We start from the raw sequence: 23,027 nt of genomic DNA on the forward strand, positions 1-23,027 counted from the left end.
TAAAAGTAAACGATTAAAATCTTTAAAAATATATACTAATGACAGTCTGTCTCACAATCTATTATATATATTTTTTGATAATCTTAAATGCTGGTACATACACCCTCCCTCTTTTTTTAACAGGGTTGATAAAGTTGACAAATTACCTTTCATGTCTGGATTGACTCAATGAGTGGTAACAGGAGATTCACAAGTGATGGGAATAGGAAAGAGGAAAGGGGTGAGTGCGCTGTTCATATTTGCCATCTGGAAAGAACAGAAAACTCTCCAAGTGCTTGATCTGAACTTAGGTTTTTGTATCCTGGTGGCATGCTTGAGTGCTTATAAGGGAGAATTCTCATAATCCACAACCCTAGCAGCCCATAGGAGCCAGAGCCCTTGCAGGGGTTGGGTAGAAGGGCTGGTTCCCTCCTCTCCTGGCCTTCCCCACTTAGCCTGAGGCAAAATTGGTAAACATGCAGCTTCCCAAGATCCTGGGAGGAAGTGGTAAACAGAGTGCCTAGGTATTGGTCTTACCCTGGAATTGTGGTTCCAAGCCTGCCTCTTCAATGAGAACTGAGGTAGGTTTTAACAATATAGATTCCCAGGTCCCATCTCAGACATTCTACCTGGAGGCCTGGTGTGGCCTAGAAAACTGAAGATAAGCCAGTGGGATTGGTGTTGTTAGAATCACAGTGTTCAGTAAAAGATTACTTGTCTGTCTCACTACACGGTTGTGAGCATCTTGAGTACAAAGACCTTGTCTTTTCATCTTTGTGGTGTCAGTAGTTAGCAAAGACCAGAACACTGCTTAGTGCTCAGGCATATTTACTGAGTAAGACAATAAACTGTCATCTTGCTATTTTTAAATTTTAGACTGTACTACCTACCTATACATGTGAGTATAATTAAATAGCACCAAATATATAATTGCAATGTCATATTTTCTCCTAAGATGTGTCCTCAGCAAACAGTGAGAATATCCTCTATTATTTAAGAATCTATTGACATCCTGCCCTTGATTAGGAGCTATCCCACAGTAAAGTTTGAAAAGAACCTTGCAAATAATGAACTATTATCTTTCCCAAATCATTATTTGCCTTAAAGCTCATCATCACATAAAGCTCTCTCAAATGACTTCACACGGTTGTGTGGCCTTGTGCTGCCACTCACCACGTCCAGTGACTGATCCGTACAGTTTAAAAAGACAGGTAATTCGAGTACTGGTAACCCCTTTTAAGCTCATATTGCGGCATTTGCTTCTTGGTCTCCTTTTCTATTTCATTAAGCTGCCAGAACAAATGTAAGGTATTAAAATCTCAAATTATGAAAACAGTTGCAGATTTAAGTAACATAAACAAAGAACAACAAAATGATTGGCCTTCTCAAACCTGTACCTATTCCTTAAGACATATATTTTGATTAATGACACCGCTAAGTTACCTTTTAGGAGACTGTAGGCATCCTGAGTGTCTTAGCACTTTTTCTATTCTGACTCCCCATAACAAGTTTTACACTGCAGAAATCATATTGACTGGCTCCCTTGCAGCCACTTGCACATCTGAATGGTGGTTTTAGGGCTCATGATACGCCCTTGCAGATACATGCCCACCACATGGATAAAGTTTAACCTCTACTCAAATCACAGTTTGTATGGAACAGTTAAATGCATGGTTCCTAATTTTTAAATAAACTCTCTGATTCTGTGCAGTGTATATAAAATGACACATTAAAAAAAACCTCTGAAGTGTACCAACATTCCCATTATGAGGGTGCCTAAAGGACAAGAGAGAAAGCAAAAAATTAAAAAATATAGTTGAAAAAAATAATAGAAAACTTCCCTAACTTGGTGAAGGGAATACACATACAAGTCCAGGAAGCACAGAGTCCCAATAAGATGAACCCAAAGAGGCCTATACCAAGATACATCATAATTAAAATGCAAAATCTTTAAAAGCAGCAAGAGAAAAGCAGTTTTGTTATCTACAAGGGAGTTCCCATAAGACTGTCAGCTTATTTCTCAACAGAAACTTTGTAGGCCAGAAAGGGATTGGCAACAAACATTCAAAGTGATGAAGAGTAAGGACCTACAACTAGGAGTACTCTACCCAGCAAAGCTATCATTTAAAATCAAAGGATGGATAAAGAGCTTCCAAGAAAAGAAAAAGCTAAAGGAGTTCATCACCACTAAACCAGAATTCCATGAAATTTAAAGGGTCTTCTTTAAGAAGAAACAAAAATACGTACAATAAAATTACAATAAGTATATATCTATTAATAATCAAATCTGAAAAACAAACAAATAAGCAGAACAGAAACAGATTCATAGATACAGAGAACATTTTGATGGATGTCAGATGGGAAGGGGGTTGGGAAAATGGGTGAAAAAAAGTGAAGGGATTAAGAAGTACAAATGGCTGTTACAGAACTGTCACGAGGATGTAAAGTACAGCATAGGTGATATAGCCAATAATATTCTAATAATTAAGTATGGTGTAATATAGGTACAAGATTTATAGGGACGATCACTTAGTAAGTTGTATAATGTCTAATCACTAGGGTATACAACTAAAACTAATATACTATTGCATGTCAAATATAATTGAGAAAGAAAAAATGATTTAAATTAAACAAAAAAAACCTCTGAGAAATTAGGGAGATTATAATTCAAATAAAACTGCTTTACAAATAGTCACTTGAGACATATGAGAGAGAGAGAACAAAAACAAACATTTTCAAGAGATCCTGAAAATGATATTGTAAGGTATCAAAAATTTTAAAGAAAAACTTGAAGTGGTCCGAGAGGATGACAGCTCAATAAACCACTCCTATTTTAGGATACTGAAGTCTTTATATTGCTGCTCAAAGAAAGAGAAGTCTTTGAACTGGGGAGTAAGGAATAAGTAAGGTGCTTTAAGGTAAAACTCAGCTTTTATTTTGGTAGAATACATGATAAACATTCCTTTTCCACACTTAACCTTTCTTACCTGAAACTAATTAACATCTTGATATGCTTTATTACTCAAGAGACATCTCAAGAGTTCTGTATTTGACAATTGACTGTATATTTTGTTTCAGAAATATTAAAAGGCTTCTCATTAGGGAAAATGAATTTAATATTCTGAAAACTGTTAGACCAAAAATTGGATGAGCCACTGTTGAGATCCAACGTTTCTGCAGTTACTGAGTGACACACAGAGTGAGTGCTATGAAAACTGAACATATGAGCTCAAGTGGAACTTGAAGAACATTTTCACTGGTTCCCACCATCGAGCAGATGATAGATGTAACTGTTGATTGAGGGCAAACTAACTGTCAGCCCAAGAACAAAAACAACATGTACTATTCTTGCATTTTTCTGTAAGTAATACTATGTCAAAATAAAAGTTAAATTAAAAGGACAACTTGAATGGAAGGAAAAAAGTCACATAATTGGTGGTAACTATGCTTTGGGGAGAAACTACAAAAAGTACTAGAAAGCTGGACCAAGCCACTAAGCACATGTGACTGAGTACTCACTATTTTTAAAAACCCTGCCAAGCGTTTTGTCTGTCTCTTTGAAACTCATTCAGCTCAAGATTTTTCTCATAAAGATGTATCTCCTATTTAGATTGATTTGCTAGACTCTTCTGTTTGTCTAAAATATTGTTTCCCAACACTGACTAAACTACCAGCACGGAAAATTACTGTCTGACTTGTTCTTTGGTGTATTATTTATGTGACTCATCATAGTCTTGAACAGGCCAATCCCTGAAATGCCCACTATGCACTTAAACCCACCATTCCTTCTATGTAAACTGCCAGACAGGAACAGCAGACTGGACCCGAGATTGGAACCTGGCTCTGGGAGAGTTAATCCATAAACTGGCCACATACTTCTCAGCTGGCCTTGCATAAATCTTCCAATAGGGATGACAATATTTAATTGGGCCTTTTTTGAAGGTATTCAACATAGACACAAGAGGGAGAGCTAAACTACTTAAGAGAGCTGACTGAGTCTAAAAGACCCACAAACACACAAAAAATTGGTGACAGAGAAAGCATCCAAGTCACCACAATGGGAGAGCATATTTGAAGCATACACTTCTTTTTTAAAAAGTGTATTTTATTGATTATGCTATTGTAGTTGTCCCATTTCTTTTTCTCCCTTTTACCCCCCTCCACCCTGTACCCCCCCTCCCACCATCATTCCTCCCCCTTAGTTCATGTCCATGGGTCATAAATATAAGTTCTTTGGCTTCTCCATTTCCTATACTATTCTTAACCTCCCCATCTATTTTGTATGTACCATTTATGCTTCTTATTCCCTGTACCTTTTCCCCTATCCTCCCTCTTTCCCCTCCCCACTGGTAACCCTCCATGTGATCTCCCTTTCTGTGATTCTATTCCTGTTCTTGTTGTTTGCTTAGTTTTTGTTTTAGGTTCAGTTATTGATAGTTGTAAGTTCGTTGTCATTTTACTGTTCATATTGTTGATGGTCTTCTTTTTCTTAGATAAGTGCCTTTAACATTTCATATAATAAGGGCTTGGTGATGATGAACTCCTTTAACTTGACCTTATCTAGAAAGCACTTTATCTCCCCTTCCATTCTAAATGATAGCTTTATTGTATAGAGTAATCTTGGATGTATGTCCTTGACTTTCATGACTTTGAATACTTCTTTCCAGCCCATTCTTGCCTGCAAGATTTCTTTTGAGAAATCAGCTGACAGTCTTATGGGAACTCCTTTGTAGGTTAACTGTCTCCTTTTCTCTTGCTGCTTTTAAGATTCTTTCCTTATCTTTAATCTTGGGTAATGTAATGATGATGTATGTGTCTTGGTGTGTTCCTCCTTGGGTCCAACTTCTTTGGGGCTCTCTGAGCTTCCTGTACTTCCTGGAAGTCTATTTCCTTCACCAGATTGGGGAAGTTTTCCTTCATTATTTTTTCAAATAAGTTTTCAATTTCTTGCTCTTCCTCTTCTCCTTCTGGCACCTCTATGATTTGGATGTTGGAATGTTTAAAGTTGTCCCAGCGGTTCCTAAGCCTCTCCTCATTTTTTTCAATTCTTGTTTCTTCATTCTGTTCTGATCAAATGTTTATTTCTTCCTTCTGTTACAAATCGTTAATTTGAGTCCCAGTTTCCTTCCTTCACTCTTGGTCCCCTGCATATTCTTCTTCATTTCACTTTGAATAGGCTTCACTTCTTCCTTTATTTTGTGTCTGTAGTCAGTCACTTCTGTGAGCATTCTGCTTACAAGTGTTTTGAACTCTGCATCTGATAGGTTGGCTATCTCTTCGTCACTTAGGTCTTTCTCTGGAGTTTTGATCTCTTCTTTCATTTGGACCATATTTCTTTGTCTCGGCACAGCAGTCTAGAAGAATGTTTCTTCTTTAACTCCTTGGTTGTCAGACTTCCACAGTTTGGTTTTCTGGCAGTTCTGGTTGTTTTTTGTTTTTTAAATTGGTTGTTATCCTTCTTTTGGATATGCAAGGAAGCAAAGCATATCTACCTTTGCCTCCATCTTGGCCAGAACAGAATACATTTCTGAAGCTAAGATGGCAATGAGGCAATAATACAGTTGCTATATTATATCTGCTTTAAAGAAACCGCCATCCCCAAATTATGTTTCAATCAATAAAAGATACTGCTTTTGCTAAACCCACGACCCTAGCAGACTTATCTTAGGGTCTACATCAGGTAACTTGAGCTAGTCTCATTATAACTGAAGAAGGCCTTTGTGATTATTATCCACCCTGCAGCATTCAGTATTTCATCCTGGAGCAGGAGCCTGATGATGATAACTATTCATATTCATTTATCACAATTTCAAAATCTAAACGCTCTAAAAAAGCAAGTTTTTTGTAGCTAATTTGGCAGCAAAATCAAGCCTAAACTGATGAGTCTTCATCCCACTTAGTATGAAGTTTTGTAAGTTTCACCACTAAATAATTAATGCGTGTGATTACAGGGTGCTGTCTCAGACACTCCTAAGAGGTTTCACAATAAATAACAGATGCATTGTATTACCTTCCTAAAATTAAAACAAAAAATCTAAATTCCAACATGCATTTGGCCCCAAGGGCTTCTGAAAGGAATTGCAGATCTCTAACACTTACACTTAAATAGCCACGTTCGATCCTAAGAATTCACATGGATTAGCTCATTTAATTTTTACAACAGTCCTATGAAATAGAACACTTCTCACCATCTTACAATGAGGAAACCAAGGCACAGAGAAGTCCAGTCTGCCCAACTAGTAGGTAGTAGAACTAGAACTTCAACCTAGACCTACTAGCTCTAGAGACTCTTGCTCTTAATTATTATGATAATTCTTTTAACACCAAATGTATTCTTAGGTTCATTTTTAAAAAGTGGAAGTCTTGATGTACTTTCTTGAATTTGTTCCATCTCTAGCATAGATCATGTTCAATATTTAATGATATAATATGAAACCGTATTTATGTATGTACATATTCTGCAATATACCAGCCAGCAGTTGAATTTGCTCATCATGGCTGAGTTTGTGGGCAAACCCATAATTTACAACATATCATAGGTGGCACCTTAAAGGTTATCCATTTCCCCATTAGATGCTTAATTCCTTACATAAAATTTTTCTATTTTAACTTGGAAGACCTCTGCAATCCTACAGGCTGCCTATGATCTCTGCTAAAAAGTCTTCCTTGTACTAATTCCAAATAAGCTTCACCAAACCTTGTAGCTATTGATTCTAAAAGATACAGAACAAGTCTAATTCTATTTCTCTATCTGAGTCCTTTGAAATAACTGTAGATAACTATTTCTCCAATTGTTTCTTTCCATAAATGGCTCAAAGAAAACATGGGCAATGTTTTTAAAATATCCAGCAAAAGTTGGTACTATGAGTTAAACAAGAATAACCTAAAATATAAAATGTTGACTTCTAGGTTTCCACAGGATAATGGCAGCTGATTATATCCAAATCTGGGAACATATCCCCCAGAGACCTTACAGGTAAACAAGGAGAGCAAATAAATCCATAAAACAAAACTAAAATATAAGAGAATATCACAATATTCAATTTATATGCAAACAGACAAAGAGACATTAGAAACTAGCAACACTAATCAACAGCCTATACTGAAAAGATCAGTGGGAGACTAAGTGAAAAAAAGGAGAGAGCAAAGGGTCCTCATGGTGGTAGAACACAGATAATATCAGCCTTAGAAAGAGAGTCCCACTCCACTGGAGTAGGAAATATAGAGAACAGGTTTGAAACCTCGTGAATCGAAGAAGTAACTTCTGTGGAATAAAGGGAACCTGAAAGCTCCTGGAACCAGAGGTGGCAGTCCTGCGGAGGGTGACGAGATAACTGGAAGGCTAAAATACGGGTTATGACCTACTGTACAGTTCAAAGAGGTATTAAAGTCTGGATAGTAGCCAAGACAAAAGAGAAACAGTTGAAGAATTTTATCTTGAAAAGATAATCATATAAATGTTTAGCATCATAATAACAAGACTACCAATGCCTACCAAGGTGCAATGGTTTAAAAAAGAAGCCCTACAGAAAAGTGCATTACATCAAAGCACTCAAAGTGCTTCTTAAGCCAAACTTCTTTCAATACATATTATACATCTGACCAATGTTTTAAATAAAAAACAATGCAAATTGACTGTAAATATGAGTAGCAAAATTTATCTCCTAGATATAAAAGTCCTCTCCTTTTCCAACAAAATCCAATCCAAAAATTATTCTACTAATTTAAATAAATTATTTCCTTAGGAAGATGTCAATGCAATTTAAAAAAGGGTTTTACTAATGATAAGTGTATCAGTCTCCCTGGCACTGTTATTCCTTTCCATACCCTCCCCATCTACCCTTATGTGGTGTTTCATTCTGCAAATCGCCATCAGGGCTCACAGCCTGGGCTGCAAACTTGTGCCTGTTCATATGTTGCTACCAGTCAGGGGAGAGATGGGTGCAGAGCAAGCATGTGTTTACAAGCTGTTAGATAGAGTGATTTCATGTCTGCTGAATCTAAAAATAAAATGAGTTTACCTATTTTTTAAATTAAGGATTTTGTGATATAATTTATATACAGTAAAAATTCAACTTTTTTTAGGTGTTCTTCTGCAGTCAATCTCCTCCCCTGACTCCCAACCCTTGCAATAGCTCATGTGATTTCCCTTATTATAATTTTGCTTCTTCTAGAATTTCATATAAAGGGAATCATAAACTATGTAGTCTTTTATTTTTGGCATTTTACTTCACATAGTGCTTTTAAGATTCATCCATGTTGTTGAATGTATCAATAGTTTGTTCTTTTATATTGCTTATTTATATTGATATTCCACTGTATGGATATATCAAAATGTATTTATCCATTCACCAAATGATGGATTTTTGGGTTGTTTACCATCTTGGGTGATTAAGAATAAAGCTGGTGTTTATATACAGGCCATTTTTGTAAATGGATATCTAAGTACCAGCACTATTTTTTGGAAATGACCATCCTTTTCCACTGAGTTATCTTGACATCATTCTTGAAAATCAGCTGACTTTATTAAACCTTTGGTTCTATTTCTGGACCTATATTTTCTCCCACTGATCTATGTTTATCCTTATACCAATGTTACACTGTCTTGATTACTGTAGTTTTATACTAAATCTTGAAATAAATTAAGTCCTCCAAAATTATTCTCTTATGAAACTGCTTCATCTATTCTAGTTCCTGTGCTTTTCCACATATGATTTAAAATCAGCTTATGAATTTCTGCAAAAAAGCTTGTTGGGATTTTAATTGAAATTGCATTGATTTTATAGATTGCTTTGGGGAGAACCTAAATCTTTAACAACATTAAGTCTTCTGATCAATGAAAATCTATCTTTCTATTTATTAGGTCTCTTTAATTTCTGTCATCAATGGTCTATAGTTTTTACTGTAGAAATCTAGAATGCGTTTTGCTAACTTTATCCCTAAATATTTCATGTTTTTGGAAACTATTATATAAAGTAATGTATTTTACTTCAGTTTACAATTGTTCATGGCTAGCATACATAAATACAATGAATTTTTATATATCAGCTCGAATCCTAGCATCTTTTAAATAGATTCTTTCAGATTTTCTATGTAGATGATCATGTCATATAAAATGTAGACAATCTGAACTTCTCTGTTTCCAATTTGACTTCCTTCCTTCTTTTCCTCCCTCCCTCCTTCTTTTCTTTTTTTCCTTACCAAACTAACTAGTACTTTTATTGTAATTCTTACCAGAAGGGGCAAGAATGGACATCCTTGACTTGCTTCTACTCTTAAGTGGAAAATATTCAGTCTTTCATCATTAAGTATGAAATGTTTCTTGTTAACAGTTAAACAGAAGGAGGGACTTCTCTTGTGGTTTGCTGTGAATTTTATCATAGGTGCGTATTTAATTTTGTCTAATTAAATGCAATTCTGTCAAAATGCAACTTTTCTGCATTTATTGGGATGGGTTTTTTCCTTATTCTGTTAATATTGTGAATTACATTGATTGATTTCAATGATGTTATAGCAACTCTGCATTCCTGAGATAAGCCCTACTTGGTTTTAATGTATAATCCTTTTTATATACTGCTGGATTATTTATTTGCTATAGGATTGGTAAGAATTTTCATGTCTACATTCACAGGGCACATTGGTCTGCAGTTTTATCTCCTGTAATGTCTTGGTCAGGTGTTTGGTGTTTTCATGAAATAATTTCCCCCGCCCTTTTACTTTTAACTTACCTATGTTTTAGAACTTAAAGTCAATTTCTTGAGCACAGCATTTAGTTGAGTTTTGCTTTTTATCCAATCTGACAATCCCTGCCTTTTAAATGTTTAAATGATTTATTGCTAATATAATTATTGATCTGAGTGAATTTGAATCCATCATCTGGCTAATTGTGTTCTGTATGTCCCATCTATTCATTGTTCCCTTTGTCTCCTCATCCTGCCTTCTTTTGGATTATTTGTTATTACTCAATTTTATCTCTATGCCTGGCTTATTGGTTAGGTCTTTTATTTTCTAGTGGTGGTTCTGAAGTTTACATATGTAACTTAATACAGTCTACCTTCAAATAATTTTAAATCATTTCGTGTATAGCCTAAGGTCATTATAATTGATCTGGATATTGGCACTGTTGCTGCTATCTTTACACTCAGTGCACCAGACTGCAAAATTCTTTTAGGTTTGAGCTGCCATTATTTTGTTCTTAGTGTGGGGATTGTAGTGAAGTGCTGGGAAGATTATTTTCGGTGTTTCTGCTCTACCTTCAGCTTTCAGCAGACACTGCAGACCAGCACCACAGAAGAGTCTCTTTTCCCACCCCTGTACCTTCCCCAGCAACAGACTACTGTTGCTTATTACTCAGGGTTAGGCTTATTTGGGGGGCCAAGGTAGTTCTCTGTCTCTAGGTCTTAGACAGGGTCTGTGTGTCTGCTTTGAAAGGGGATGGGCTAGATAGTTACAAGTCTTTCTGTCCCACCTGTATCAGCTGAAGCCTGCCATCTCTCTGTGTTGGTTCTTGGGCAGGAGTGTTTTTTCTGTCCCTTTCCCAATGCTACAGGCCTCTGCTTGTATGGGTTCAGAATCCTGGAACCAGGAATGTTGTCTGCCCTTCTTTCAGGGAAAGTTGGCTTTTGCCTCTACCCTCCTACCAGAAGCAGAGCCTTTTTTGCCTGGTTCCTGCAGGGTGGAAGGAAGGTTCTCTAACTTCCTCCTGAGGCAGAGGGGTTTTTTGCTTCTACCCTTCTCCCAGAGGCCCTGGGAATGACACAGTTTGTGAGCCTGTCCCCAGTCGCTTCAGTGTTTGCTCCATTTGAATGATGTGTCTGGGGAAGCAGCAGGGTTTTTGTACCTCTTCCCCAGCAGCAATCATCTCTCAGGCTTGTGGGGCTGATGAGGGCAGGGGAGGGTCTCTGATCTTCTGCTCTGCCCAATTTTTCTTGTGAGCATGTGGTGGAGACCAGTGGAGAAGGGCTTGAAAGTGAGAAATCCCCTTGTGTTTGGAGTTCCTGGTTATTCTAAACTGATATGCAAGCCCACATGTGGACTTCAGGTGGACTTCACGACTTAACATAAATTTTAGTTATTTCTCCCTACTTGCTTCAATGGCAGCCACCTCTTCCTCTCATGTGCTGTCACAGGTGACAGTTTGTGTACCTCCTCTCTTGGAGGGGCTTGTCACACTTTGGAATTAAGTTACCTTAATTTCCTTATAAATTCAGCTCTCTAATAAGTTCAAAGTTATGAATTCTGTGGGCTAACTAGATTTTTCTTGTTAGAATGGGAATGACATACCCTTACAGCTTTCTCCATCCTAAGTGAATGAAAACTTAGGCTTATATTTTATATCTCTTTGCTTTTTAATTTTAAAAATAATTTATTCTATTTTATAAAAATATTGCTCTGTGATAAACTGAAAAATAAGTATTAAAATTAGCCCTTCACCATGAATCGTGTGAAAAGCATTGTTCCAGTGCATAAAGTAGTTATAGCTATGACAAGACTGTCCAAGCAGTGGGTGCCGTCAGCGCGCTCTTTATCTACAAGAACGTTCCTTTTGGAACTTACCACACACTTACAGATAGCATGGAAGATGCATGCTAATTCACACTTATAGAGGGTAAAGGCAATAACAGTGGTTAATAAAATATTTTCACTTAGTAAAAATTTATTCTGTAGCCTATCATATAGCACCGCCAATGTTCTCCCTTACTAAAATACACTCAATAGCATTTGTCCCAATTTTCCCTTATGCCAAGGTTAATTATTTAGGATTCTTTCAAAATGTCCCTGATTTCCTCTGGAAAAGGTATATATCAAAAAAATACCAGAGTCTACTAACTAGCTGTGGTACTAATTAAATGGAGACATAATGAGAGCAGAAAGCAGCCTTGAAGACACTTAGTCAAGTATTATCTCTGATTTTCTCTGTTCAGTAGTTTTGAAACAATCATTATTTTAAAGAATGTTCTCTCATAATAATTTTATAATGGACTTAACACTTTGGTACTCTTTTATCTATCTTTTCCAACAAAATAGCAAACACTTCAAGGACAGTGTTGCATTCATCTTTGTATTTCCCAGCGTCTAGCACAGTGTCTGGCACACAGCAGGCTCTTGATAAATACATACTGACTGAATATGTATTGAATTAAATGAATAGATATAAAAATAGTTCTGTCTACTTTTTCTTGTATGTTTTTACCTTGCAGCCTGCTTTTACCTTGCTCCCTGTCTTTCCCTTTTTGTGAGTGTGCATAACAGCTCTCATAAAATCAGTATCTGCCTGGCTCCCTAGTAACTATTACTGTTTGAAGACTCTGCTGGCAGCCCTATCTGTCTGATCAGCTGGCCTCAAACTTATAGTAATGGCAATAGGTCTAAGATAGTTCTGCCTCTGTCTTTTACTTGGATGACCTGGCAGCCTGCTTAAAGGTCAGACTTTGTTGCCAAATAAATTTCCCATAACCACGTTAGGGCCTGGATTTCTATCTGAACCTCCCTATTTTTCTCTCTCATTGGTCATGTGTAGCCAAAGACCTCATACCTCAACCCTTGAACCTGCAAGCAACCTGAGTCACAACAGGTACTTCATCTTATTCTAATATATATTATTATTTAGTTTTCCATATGCTGTGATCAACCTTCCATTAAGATATGTTAGGAAAAAATGTATAGGGACAATGACATTGAAAGTAGGTATTATGTCTTTTCTTTTCAAATTTTTCAAAATTCCTAACATAATAAAGTCCCCTCCATGAATTAAATCAACTTACATTTGCCAGGCTGGTGTGGCTCAGTGGATTGAGCACTGGACTGTGAACCAAAGGTTGCTGGTTTAATTCCCAGTCAGGGCACATGCCTGGGTTCCAGGCCAGGTTCCCAGTAGGGGATGCCCAAGAGGCAACCACACATTGATGTTTCTCTCCTTCTCTTTCTCCCTCCCTTCCCCTCTGTAAAAATAAATAAAATCTTTTTTTTTTAAGTTAAAAAAAAGTGTTCAGAAAGCTTCCTCTCTTCTAAAAAAAATAAATCAACTTACATTAACACTTTAGTTTTCTCTTTCTTTTTCTCAACAATTCATTTTTACTTTCCTCACTCACCTCCTAGGGAAAATTAATATGTGTCGTGATATCTTGAAGGGTGATAACTGACAGTGCCTAAGAAGACCAAACATACCTTACAGTCCAATAAGGTTCACATTTTTCCATAATCATATATTAACTAATCTCACGACTCCCATAGATTAAAAAAAAACAAACTCTTACCCAGCCTTAGCAACACTTATGGTTTGCTGCTCCATTGCTTCGTGGATACTGGTTCTATCATGCTCTTTGAGGCTATTAAATTCATCGATACAGCAAAGGCCTGCATCTGCAAGCACTAATGCCCCAGCCTCCAAATTCCATTCTCCCGAGTCCTTTACAGCAGTTACCGTCAGACCTAAGGAAACATGCAAGCTGTGTCAGCTTTTACTTTCAAAAGCATTATCTTATTTATACCTATGAAAGGAAATAAATGCCTACATTTTAAAGGAAAGGAAAGGGCATGGAGTCAAGGCTTTTATTTGTAGTCTACCAAAAATGGATGGCATCAGGACAACTGTTTCAGGTTGTCATTGGAATATCCTATGTTCTGAAAATCTAATAGGTATTATTAAGTATTTTGTGGCAACCAGATGCCTTCAAATTATCTATCTCTTCTTGGTAGTAGTGTTTTTAACCTTTAGAAGGAGGAAATAGATCTCCAGAGATCTTATGACAAGAGGTTTTGTATTATATACTGCAGGGTCAAAAGAAAGAGGACAGCAGACATTACAGTCCAATGATGAAAATTAAAAGTTTGCTCCCAGTCACAGAGGATTTCTTCTTCTCAGATTTTAATTCATCCTTTATACCAGTCAATAAAGCAGAGTGGTCAAAAGCAAAGTCTTTGGAGTCACCTAGACTTGGATTTGAAACCTCGATTTGTCATTCTGGCTATTATATAGTAGGCATGTTTCATAATATAGCAAGGCCTCATTACATTCATTTATAAAAGTGGATAACAAAGAAAAATATTTTAGACATTCCTGGATACTCAAATAGGATATAAATAAAGCTCTTTAAAAGGTATATGATACATAATAAGTATTTACAGTAACTATTATTGATTTTAAAAATTTGTGAACCTCTGGCTAAACTGATTAAAAAAAAGACAAAAGTTACAAATATCGGGAATTAAAGACAGAACACCATTATAGATTCTATAGACACTGAACTAATAATACAGAAATAAAATAAACTACTCTATGTCCTAAGTTTAATAACTTAGATGAAAGTCATATTCTTTGAAGTATATAAACTGCCAAAGTTTATCTTAAAAAAGATAACTTGCATAATCTTAAATCCACTTTGAAAATTGACTATGTAGTTAAAAACCCTGCAACATAGAAATCTACAGGCTGAGATGAAGTCATGGTGAATTCTACTAAACATTTACAGAAAAAATAATACCAATTCTATACAAAATTTTTAGAAATGTAGAAAAACAAGAAATACTTCCCAACTCATTCAATGAAGCCTATCATGTTACCCAAAATATATACAGACATATTAAAGAAAATGGCAGATCAGTACACCTTATAAAATACATGCAAAAATACCCCCCTTCGAAAGGAAAGCAAATTAAACAATACATAAAATAAGAGCTCATAACTAAGTTGAGTTTATTTTGGGAATGCAAGGGTAATTCAACATCAAAAATTAATCAGTGCAATTCACCATATCAACAAACTAAGGAAGGAAAAACAAACGACTACCTCAAGAGACAGAGAAATAACACCTGACAAAACTTAACAATCATTCATGATTAAAACATCTCTCAGGTAACTAGGAATAGAGGAAACCTCTTTCAATCTTATACAGGGTATTTATAAAAACCCTTCAGCTGACACTTAATAAAAGACTGAATGCTTGGAGCCTCATCCCCCTTCTACTCCCAAGATTGGAAAAGGGCAAGGAGATTTGCTCTCAACACTCTTTTCCTTGAAAAGTAAGAACATTTTAAAAATATTTATAGACAATATGATTATGTAAAAAATTACAAAAACTGCAAAAAATCTACTAGAATAAGTGAGTATAGCAAAGTTGCAGTTTGCAAGTCAATGTACAAAAATTAATCATATTCATACACATTAGAAAAATTAGAAATTGCCATTTAAAGTGCATTTAGGATAGCACCCAAAAGTATGAAATACTTAGGTAAAAATCTTTAAAATTATGTGTAAGACCTGTATGCAAAAACTGCAAAACACTGATGAAGGAAATCAGAGATGACCTACTCAAACGAGAGATAATCCAATGTTTATTGAATGAATTGAAAAACTCAGTATTTTAAGATATTCCCCAAAGTGCTCTATAGATTCATTACAATTCCAAACAAAATCCTAGCAGGATTTTTCTTTTTATAGAAATTGGCAAGGTAATTCTAAAATTTATATGGAGAAGCAAAGAAAACAGAAGAGTCAAACCAAAAACAAAGTAGATCTCACATGACCCATTTCCAGATTTACCACAAAGCTAGAGTAATCAATCAGAGTGGTACTGAGAAAGGATATAAACAGATAAAGCAGTAGAAGAGACTAGAGTCCAAAAATAGGCCCACACGTACTGGGTCAAGAACATAAAGTAAAAGCAATTTAATGGAAGATGAGAATCTGTTCCACAAATAATTGGATAGCTTTATGCAAAAAGAGAAAATCAGTCTTGATCCATATCTCACATGGATACAAAAATTAAGTCATAATAAATTAAAGATCTAAATGAAAAATATAAAACTTTATAAAAGAAAACTCACAGAAGAAAATACCTGGTTTCTGGTCCAGCATTTAAGGAGCTAAGAAGTTACTACTCCATCTTAACACCGAGTAAAAACCTGAACAAACTGAAAAATCAGTATTTCTTAGATCTATCAGAGAAATGAGGTCACAGGGCAAGCCCCTCCTCCTAAAATTGGAGACATAGAGACAGAGAATCACAACTTACCAGAGCTGAAACCTCCATGGGAACCTGGGCTGGGATAGGAAAATCTGAACCGTAATTGTCAAGCTGCCGGAGACTCGGCGTGGACAATTCTGAGAATTAAAAACTCCAGAGGAACCCAGTCATGGGGTAAGGGGGTCCCCACACTTTTGTGAATTTTAGTTCCAGGAGCTCTACCAGGTTCTCACAGGAAATATCAGCAATTTTTCTTTGATAGTGTAAGCAGAGAGATGGAAAGTCTAAGAAATAATAAAAAAGAAATTCTAGAGATCAAAAACACTGTAAAAGAACTGAAGAATACCTTTGATGGACTATCAGTAGACTGGACATGGCTGAGGGAAAAAAACTCAGAGTAAGGAAAGTCAATAGAAACTTCTAAAACTGAAAATCAAAGAGAAAAAAGATGGAAAATAACAGAATATCCAAGCACTATGAAAACAACTACAAAAGGTAAAACATACATGTAATTTATGTAGTGGGAATACCAGAAGAAGAGAAGGAATAGAAGCAATAATGACAAAAAAATCCTTGAATTAATGTCAGACACCAAACTACAAATCCAGAAAACTTAGAGAACACAGAGCAGGAAAACTGTAACAAATAAACAAACAAACAATAAAATTAAATTTAAGCATATCATATTTAAACTTCAGAAAATTAAAGATGAAAAAATACTGAAGGAAACTAGAGGGGAAAAACACTCGAAGCAAAGATAAGAATATTCAATAATATCTTCTCAAAATATTTTAATATAATTTTCAAAATCCATTAATGCAACGGCATTCACAAATGAAGATATAATCACACTACGTTCTGCACTGGTTAGAGAACATCTAGAGCAGGAGTCAGCAAATCATGATCTGTGGGCAAAATCTGGCCTGGACACCTGTTTTTGTAAAAATAAATTTTTTAAGATTTTATTTATTTATTTTTAGAGAGGGAAGGGAGGGAGAAAGAGAGAGAGAGAGAGAAACATCAATGTGTGGTTGCTGGGGGCTGTGGCCTGCAACCCAGGCATGTGCCCTGACTGGGAATCGAACCTGTGATGTTTTGGTTTGCAGCCCGCGCTCAATCCACTGAGCTACGCCAGCCAGTGTAAAAATAATTTTCTTTGGAACACAGTCATACTTATTATTTACATATTGTACATGGTAGTTTCACGTTAAAATGACGAAGTTAAGTTAGTTGTGACAAACACTGAAGAGCCCTCAAAATCAAAAATGTTTTCATTTGGCCTTTATAAGGAGGTTGCTGACTCCTGTTCTAGAGCATTAATGCCTACTTTGAGGCATCAAAGTTAAAAGGAATACTAATTTTAAAAAAGAGTAAACAGATTATGAAGGACATGTTAATAATACCTTAAATTTAAGGAACAGTTTATAGCATGGGATGAGATTAGCTTGAAAGAGAGATTTAGAAAAGTAAAAATGTTTATATATTTGGAGAACTACCCTATGGAAGAAGAATTAGGCTAATTTGGAGCAAGTTCAAAAGAAATAATCTAGAACAACACACAAAGTTTTACAGGAAACTGTTGTATACATTGAGGTATTCAGAAATGAGTTAGTTACATTACAAAGTAGTGAACTTTTCCTCACAGTAACTATCTAAGCAAAAGTGTAATGTACATTTGTCAGATGGGGTGCAAAAAGGTATCCCTGCAATGAACAGGTAACTGGACAAAAAATTAGCACACATTGAGATGAAAGAAATTGAAGATACAAGATACCACAACTATGGGATGCAGCTAGAGCAGTGCTTAGAGAGTTACCATGCTATAAATGCCTACATTAAAAAGGAAGAAACAACTCAAATCAGTAATCCATACTTTCACCGGAAACAATAAAAGCAAACTAAACCTAAAGGAAGTGGATAGAAGGAAATGATTAAATACTAGAGTAGAAATCATTGAAATAGAGAATATAAAAACAACTGAGGAAATTAATGAAACCAAAATTAACAAACTTTTAGCTAGACTACCAAGCAAAAAAGAAAGAATAATCAAATTACTAAAATCAGGAATCAAAGATGAGATACTATTTTACAAAAACAAAAAGGATTTATAAGGGAACACAATGAGTAACTGTATGTCAACTAATTAGATAACTTAGATAACACTGACAACTTTCTAAAAAGACACTACCAGAACTGACTCAAGAAGAAAATGAAAATCTGAACAGACCTATAAGTAAAGAGACTGAATTAGTCATTTTAAAACTATCTGCACACAGACAGCTTCACTGATGAATTCTACCAAACATTTTAAAAGTCAAACACCAATTCTTCACAAATTCTCCTTTAGAAGTAGACTAACAGGAAATGCTTCCTAATTTATTGTATGTGAACAGTATTACTCACTTACCAAAAATCAGACAAAGGCATTATAATTATACTTAAGACCAATATCTCTTAAGGCCACAGATACAAAAATCTTCAACAAAATATTACAAACCAAATCTAGCAATATATAAAAAGGATTATACATCATGACTAAGTGGGATTTATCTCAGGAATGAAAGATTGGTATAACCCTGGAAATCAAATAATAATAATATCCCCATACTGATACAGTAAGGGACAAAAAGCACATGATCATCTTAATGGATGCAGAAAAAACATTTGACAAAATTTAACAAACTAGGAAGAGAAGAGAACTTCCTGACAAAGGGAATCTACATTTAAAAAAAAAAAGTTAACGTCATTGTAAATGGTGTAAGAAAATGTTTTCCCACTAAAATCAGAAACAAGATAGAGATGTTTACTCTCACTACTTTTATTCAACATTGTATTAGCGGTACTGGAGGTTTTAGGATGGGTAATTAGGCAAAAAATGAAATAAAAGGCATCAGGAAGGGGAAAAGAGAAGTAAAAGTTACCCCTATTTGCAAATGACATGATCTTACATGAAGAAAATCCGAAGGAATTCACTAAAACTTTATTACAACTAGTAAACAAGTTCAGCAAAGTTGAAGGATAAAAAATCAATTTTTAAAAGTCAATTTTTATAGTGTATAACTATACACTTGCAATGAAGAATACAAGAATATATGAAGAAAATACTAATTCCATTTACAATAGCATCAAAAAGAATAAAATACTTAGGAATAAATTTAATAAAACAAGCATAAAATCTTATACCTGAAAACTACAAAACACTGTTAAAAGAAATTAAAGATGACTTAAATGAAAACACATCCTATGTTCACTGACAGGCATACACTAACAGGCATTGTTAAAATGGCAATATTTCCTAAAGGGATCTACAAATTCTCAGCCGTATTCTTTGTAGAAATTGACAAAGTGATCCTAAAATCTACATGGAAATTCAAGGAATCACAAACCATCAACACAATCTTGAAAAAAATTTTTGGAGGACTCAAACTTTCTGATTTCAAAACTTACTACAAAGCTACAATGATCAATGATCAATAGTGTGATAGTGGCATAGGGTACAGACCAAAAGAGCTGACTGTGCAGAGAGGAACCCATACATTTACAGTCAACTCACCTTTGATAAGAGTTCCAAGACAATTCATTGAGGAAAGAATAATCTTTTCAAAAGATGCTGCTGGGAAATTGGACATCCATATGCAAAAACAGGAATTTGGATCCATATACTAAAGAATCATTCTAATCAAATCAAAGACTTAAATATAAGGTGCTGACAGTATAAAATTCTCAGAAGAAAAAAAGAGGTGTAAATCTTCATGGTCTTTGATTAGGCAATGTTTTTGATAAATGACACCAAAAGCAAAATTAAAAAAAAAAAGACTTCATCAAAATTAAAAGCTTTGTACTGCAAAAGACACTCCCAAGAAAATGAAAAAAAAAAAAAAATCCACAGAAAAGGAGAAAAATTCTCCAAACTTGGTAAGTATGTCTCTGATAAAGGGCTTGTATTTAGAATAAAGGACTCTTATAGTTCAACAATAATAAAGAAAAAACCCAATTTTTAAAATGGCCAAGGACTCAAATAGACATTTCTCCACAGAAGATATACAAATAGTCAAAAGCAAATGAAAAAGGCTCAACATTTCTAGCCCTCAGGGAAATGTAAATCAAACCACAAAGAGACACTACTTCACATACCACCCATGTCTATAATCAGAAAGACAGAATAACAATGGTTGAGAGAGATGTGGAGAAATTGGAATGCGCATACATTGCTGGTGGGAATGTAAGATGGTGCAGCCACTTTGGAAAACAGCCTGGTAGCTCCTTATAAAGAGTTACTATATCATCCAGCAATTCCACTCCTAAGACCCAGAGAAATGAAAACATCTGTCCCCTTCAGAAATTTGTACACAAATGTTCATAGTAGCACAGCTGTTATTTTTAAAAAGCCACTGTGTAATCATACTGGGAGTAGGTGGAGGTAGATTCTTCACATGCTGGATTCAAGGCAGTAGCAGACACAAATTTTACCAACCTAAAAATCCACTGACTATTTACCAATTAGTTCATTTATGAAAGCCTTCCACTTCCTAGCCTTTCTAGTTTTTGACCTTTTCTAAACAACCCTGAAAATAATGTGTCCAAACTCACAAAGCTTACGTGCCTAGTTTCTGTCAAGGGTATCTCCATTTAATGTCATCTGTCTCTATAGTAACCAACTAAAAAAGCCGCTATGCTTAGCAGTGGCTTTGTGCAAGCAGTGGTCTAGCCAAGAAATGTTTAAAGATTTGAGGCCTCTCTCTACTGACATTTCTCCTGGCTATCAGGAAAAGGACAAAGCCTCTGATGAATGGGAGAGGTGGACGGTTAGAAAGAAAAGAATGGAATGTAAAATGTGAAGGATGATGGATTATAAGTGGAGACTGAGTTCAAGAGGAAAATGAGTTTAGAAGGAGCTTCATATAAGAGGACTAAAAACAAAGGTAAAAAACTAGATACAAGAAACAGAAAATAATTATTAAGCATTTCCATTAAAATTCTTCTGTCAGAATGTTAACATCATCCCAATTGTCAACAACAAACATTATGGTGCTTCAGAAGTAGACAGATATCATTGATAGCTATATGAAGGGTATTCCACAGTCCAGTCCAGCTATGGATAAGGGCTCAGACACAGCTTGTATCTTCAACACAATTGTAACCTAATGGTGGGTAGGAATGAACATGAAACAGTGAAACTGTTATCAAGGAAGGGGAGCAAAGAATGGGGGAGGGGTACACTAATATGGAAACTTTATAAAAAGTATAAGGATGCATTCCAAGATTTCATTCCATATATTCTCTTGCTCCCCAATCACCTCTTCTGCAACAGGAGGCTGTACATAGGCAGTGCCTCATGGGGAGGCTCTCACAGCTTTGCTTGGCTTGGGCCTGCTCTTACTCTTAGTATTTACCTGGGCCAACCTCATTCATGGACCTTTGTTCCTCAAAAATTAGATTAATCAATTCATTATTACAGAAATTATACCAATTGCTTTTTCTACATATAAAGTCCACTTTAAGTATCTGACACAGTGAACTGAAAGTAGATAATCACTTGGTCAGCAATGAAAGGGACAGGTTTCTGAGCACCAGTGTCCTTATTTGTTATATGGGAATGATAATACAATACCTTACCATCCTACCACACCAAGGTGTTTTGAGGCTCAAAATGTACATATGAGAGCTGTCTAGAAAAAGTCTAGCCATTGTTAATATAATAAAAATGATCTGTGCAACATCGATGTAACCTGACCGCCAAGAAGAGTGGACTGGAATACTCACGGGTGAACAATGACAACTTCAATGTATTAGTCAGTGGGGGTGGTGGACACCATTGAATGAGCATATATACTGTGTGGCCATCACATTCAAAATGACTGAGCAAGTAGAGCAACAAATCTGCATCAAATTTTGCATTAAGTTTGAACATTCATCTGCGGAAACTATTCAGATGATTGAGAAAGCCACAGCTATGGGCAACTGGCGATCTGCAGGTTCATCACGACAATCAGACCCACTCATGTATCACGTCTTATGCAGTTTTTTGGTGAAACATCAAATCACCCAGGTGACTCAGCCTCCCTACAGCCCAGATTTGGCACCCTACAACTTCTAACTTTTCCAAAAACTAAAATCATCTTTGAAAGAGAAGAGATTTCAGACCATTAATGATGTTCAGGAAAATACTACAGGGTAGCTAATGCTGATTCCAACAAAGGATTATGCAAAGTGTTGTGAACAGGTCCTAAGGTGCCTACTTTGAAGGGGAATGAGATGTCATTGTCCTATGTACAATGTTTCTTGTATCTTGTACATTCTTCAATAAATGTCTCTATTAGTCATAGTAATGTGGCTGGATACTTTCTGGACAGACCTTGTGGTATGCATGCAGACCCTATCACCACAGTATGACTCATACTCTAATGCTCACAAACAACTGTGCTTGAGAAAACCATTTTTGGTAGGGCCTATTTGACTGTTTAATCCATTGACAATAAAATGGGACCCCCCCCACTCTAGTTTTCCTAAATGTCCAAGGCCTGGTAAATAGCTGTCCTGTATTAACTCTCAAAAGACCATTAGATGAAGATGTCTCATCAAAAGCAACCTACTTAAGTATGAACGATGCCCAAAGAATGGCAACTCAAAATTCCAGGCACTATACTATGAGAAAACTCTTCCAGTATAGATGATACTTAAGAATTAATTTTCTCTCTAAATTTAATTAGCCAAGTAGTCGTTTCATTCACAACACTTAAAGGAAAAATGATGGTTTATGAACAGCAAGCAGTAAGGTAAAACTCTGTATCACTTTTGTTTAGTAAATATAAACAGTTCAACAATCTTATAAGTGTGTTAAAAGCTCTCCCTTTCCCAACAATGGTAGTTAAGCAACATAAGTTATTCCACATTGCATGTTGATGAATCAAGCAAAGGCTCCCCAGAACTTGTGTTTGGTGCCATAAATTTTTATTTACTGACAGTTTAGGTCATAGATTTTGTGAAAAATTTATGATATGACTTGGTATGCCTTTGTGTTCTCTACTCTCCTTTTCCCTTATATTTGTGGCTCTTTGGTCTCTTGATACTTTCATATTCTCC

At 35.7% G+C, this 23,027-nt stretch overlaps 1 protein-coding gene across 2 annotated transcripts in view; it reads right to left on the reverse strand.

Annotated features, from left to right (window-relative positions):
- The window catches only part of MCM9 (minichromosome maintenance 9 homologous recombination repair factor), a 74,428-nt gene that overhangs the window by 17,006 nt on the left and 34,395 nt on the right, over positions 1–23,027 (reverse strand). For both annotated transcript variants that reach the window (XM_045842687.1, XM_045842686.1), the window contains exon 8: positions 13,236–13,410. In XM_045842687.1, coding sequence (XP_045698643.1) covers positions 13,236–13,410 — 175 coding nt within the window. The remainder of the gene's footprint in view (positions 1–13,235; positions 13,411–23,027) is intronic.

The sequence above is a fragment of the Phyllostomus hastatus genome, unplaced genomic scaffold (assembly GCF_019186645.2).
Source record: "Phyllostomus hastatus isolate PE091 unplaced genomic scaffold, TTU_PhHast_1.1 phas_contig_40, whole genome shotgun sequence".
Taxonomy (NCBI): Eukaryota; Metazoa; Chordata; class Mammalia; order Chiroptera; family Phyllostomidae; genus Phyllostomus; species Phyllostomus hastatus.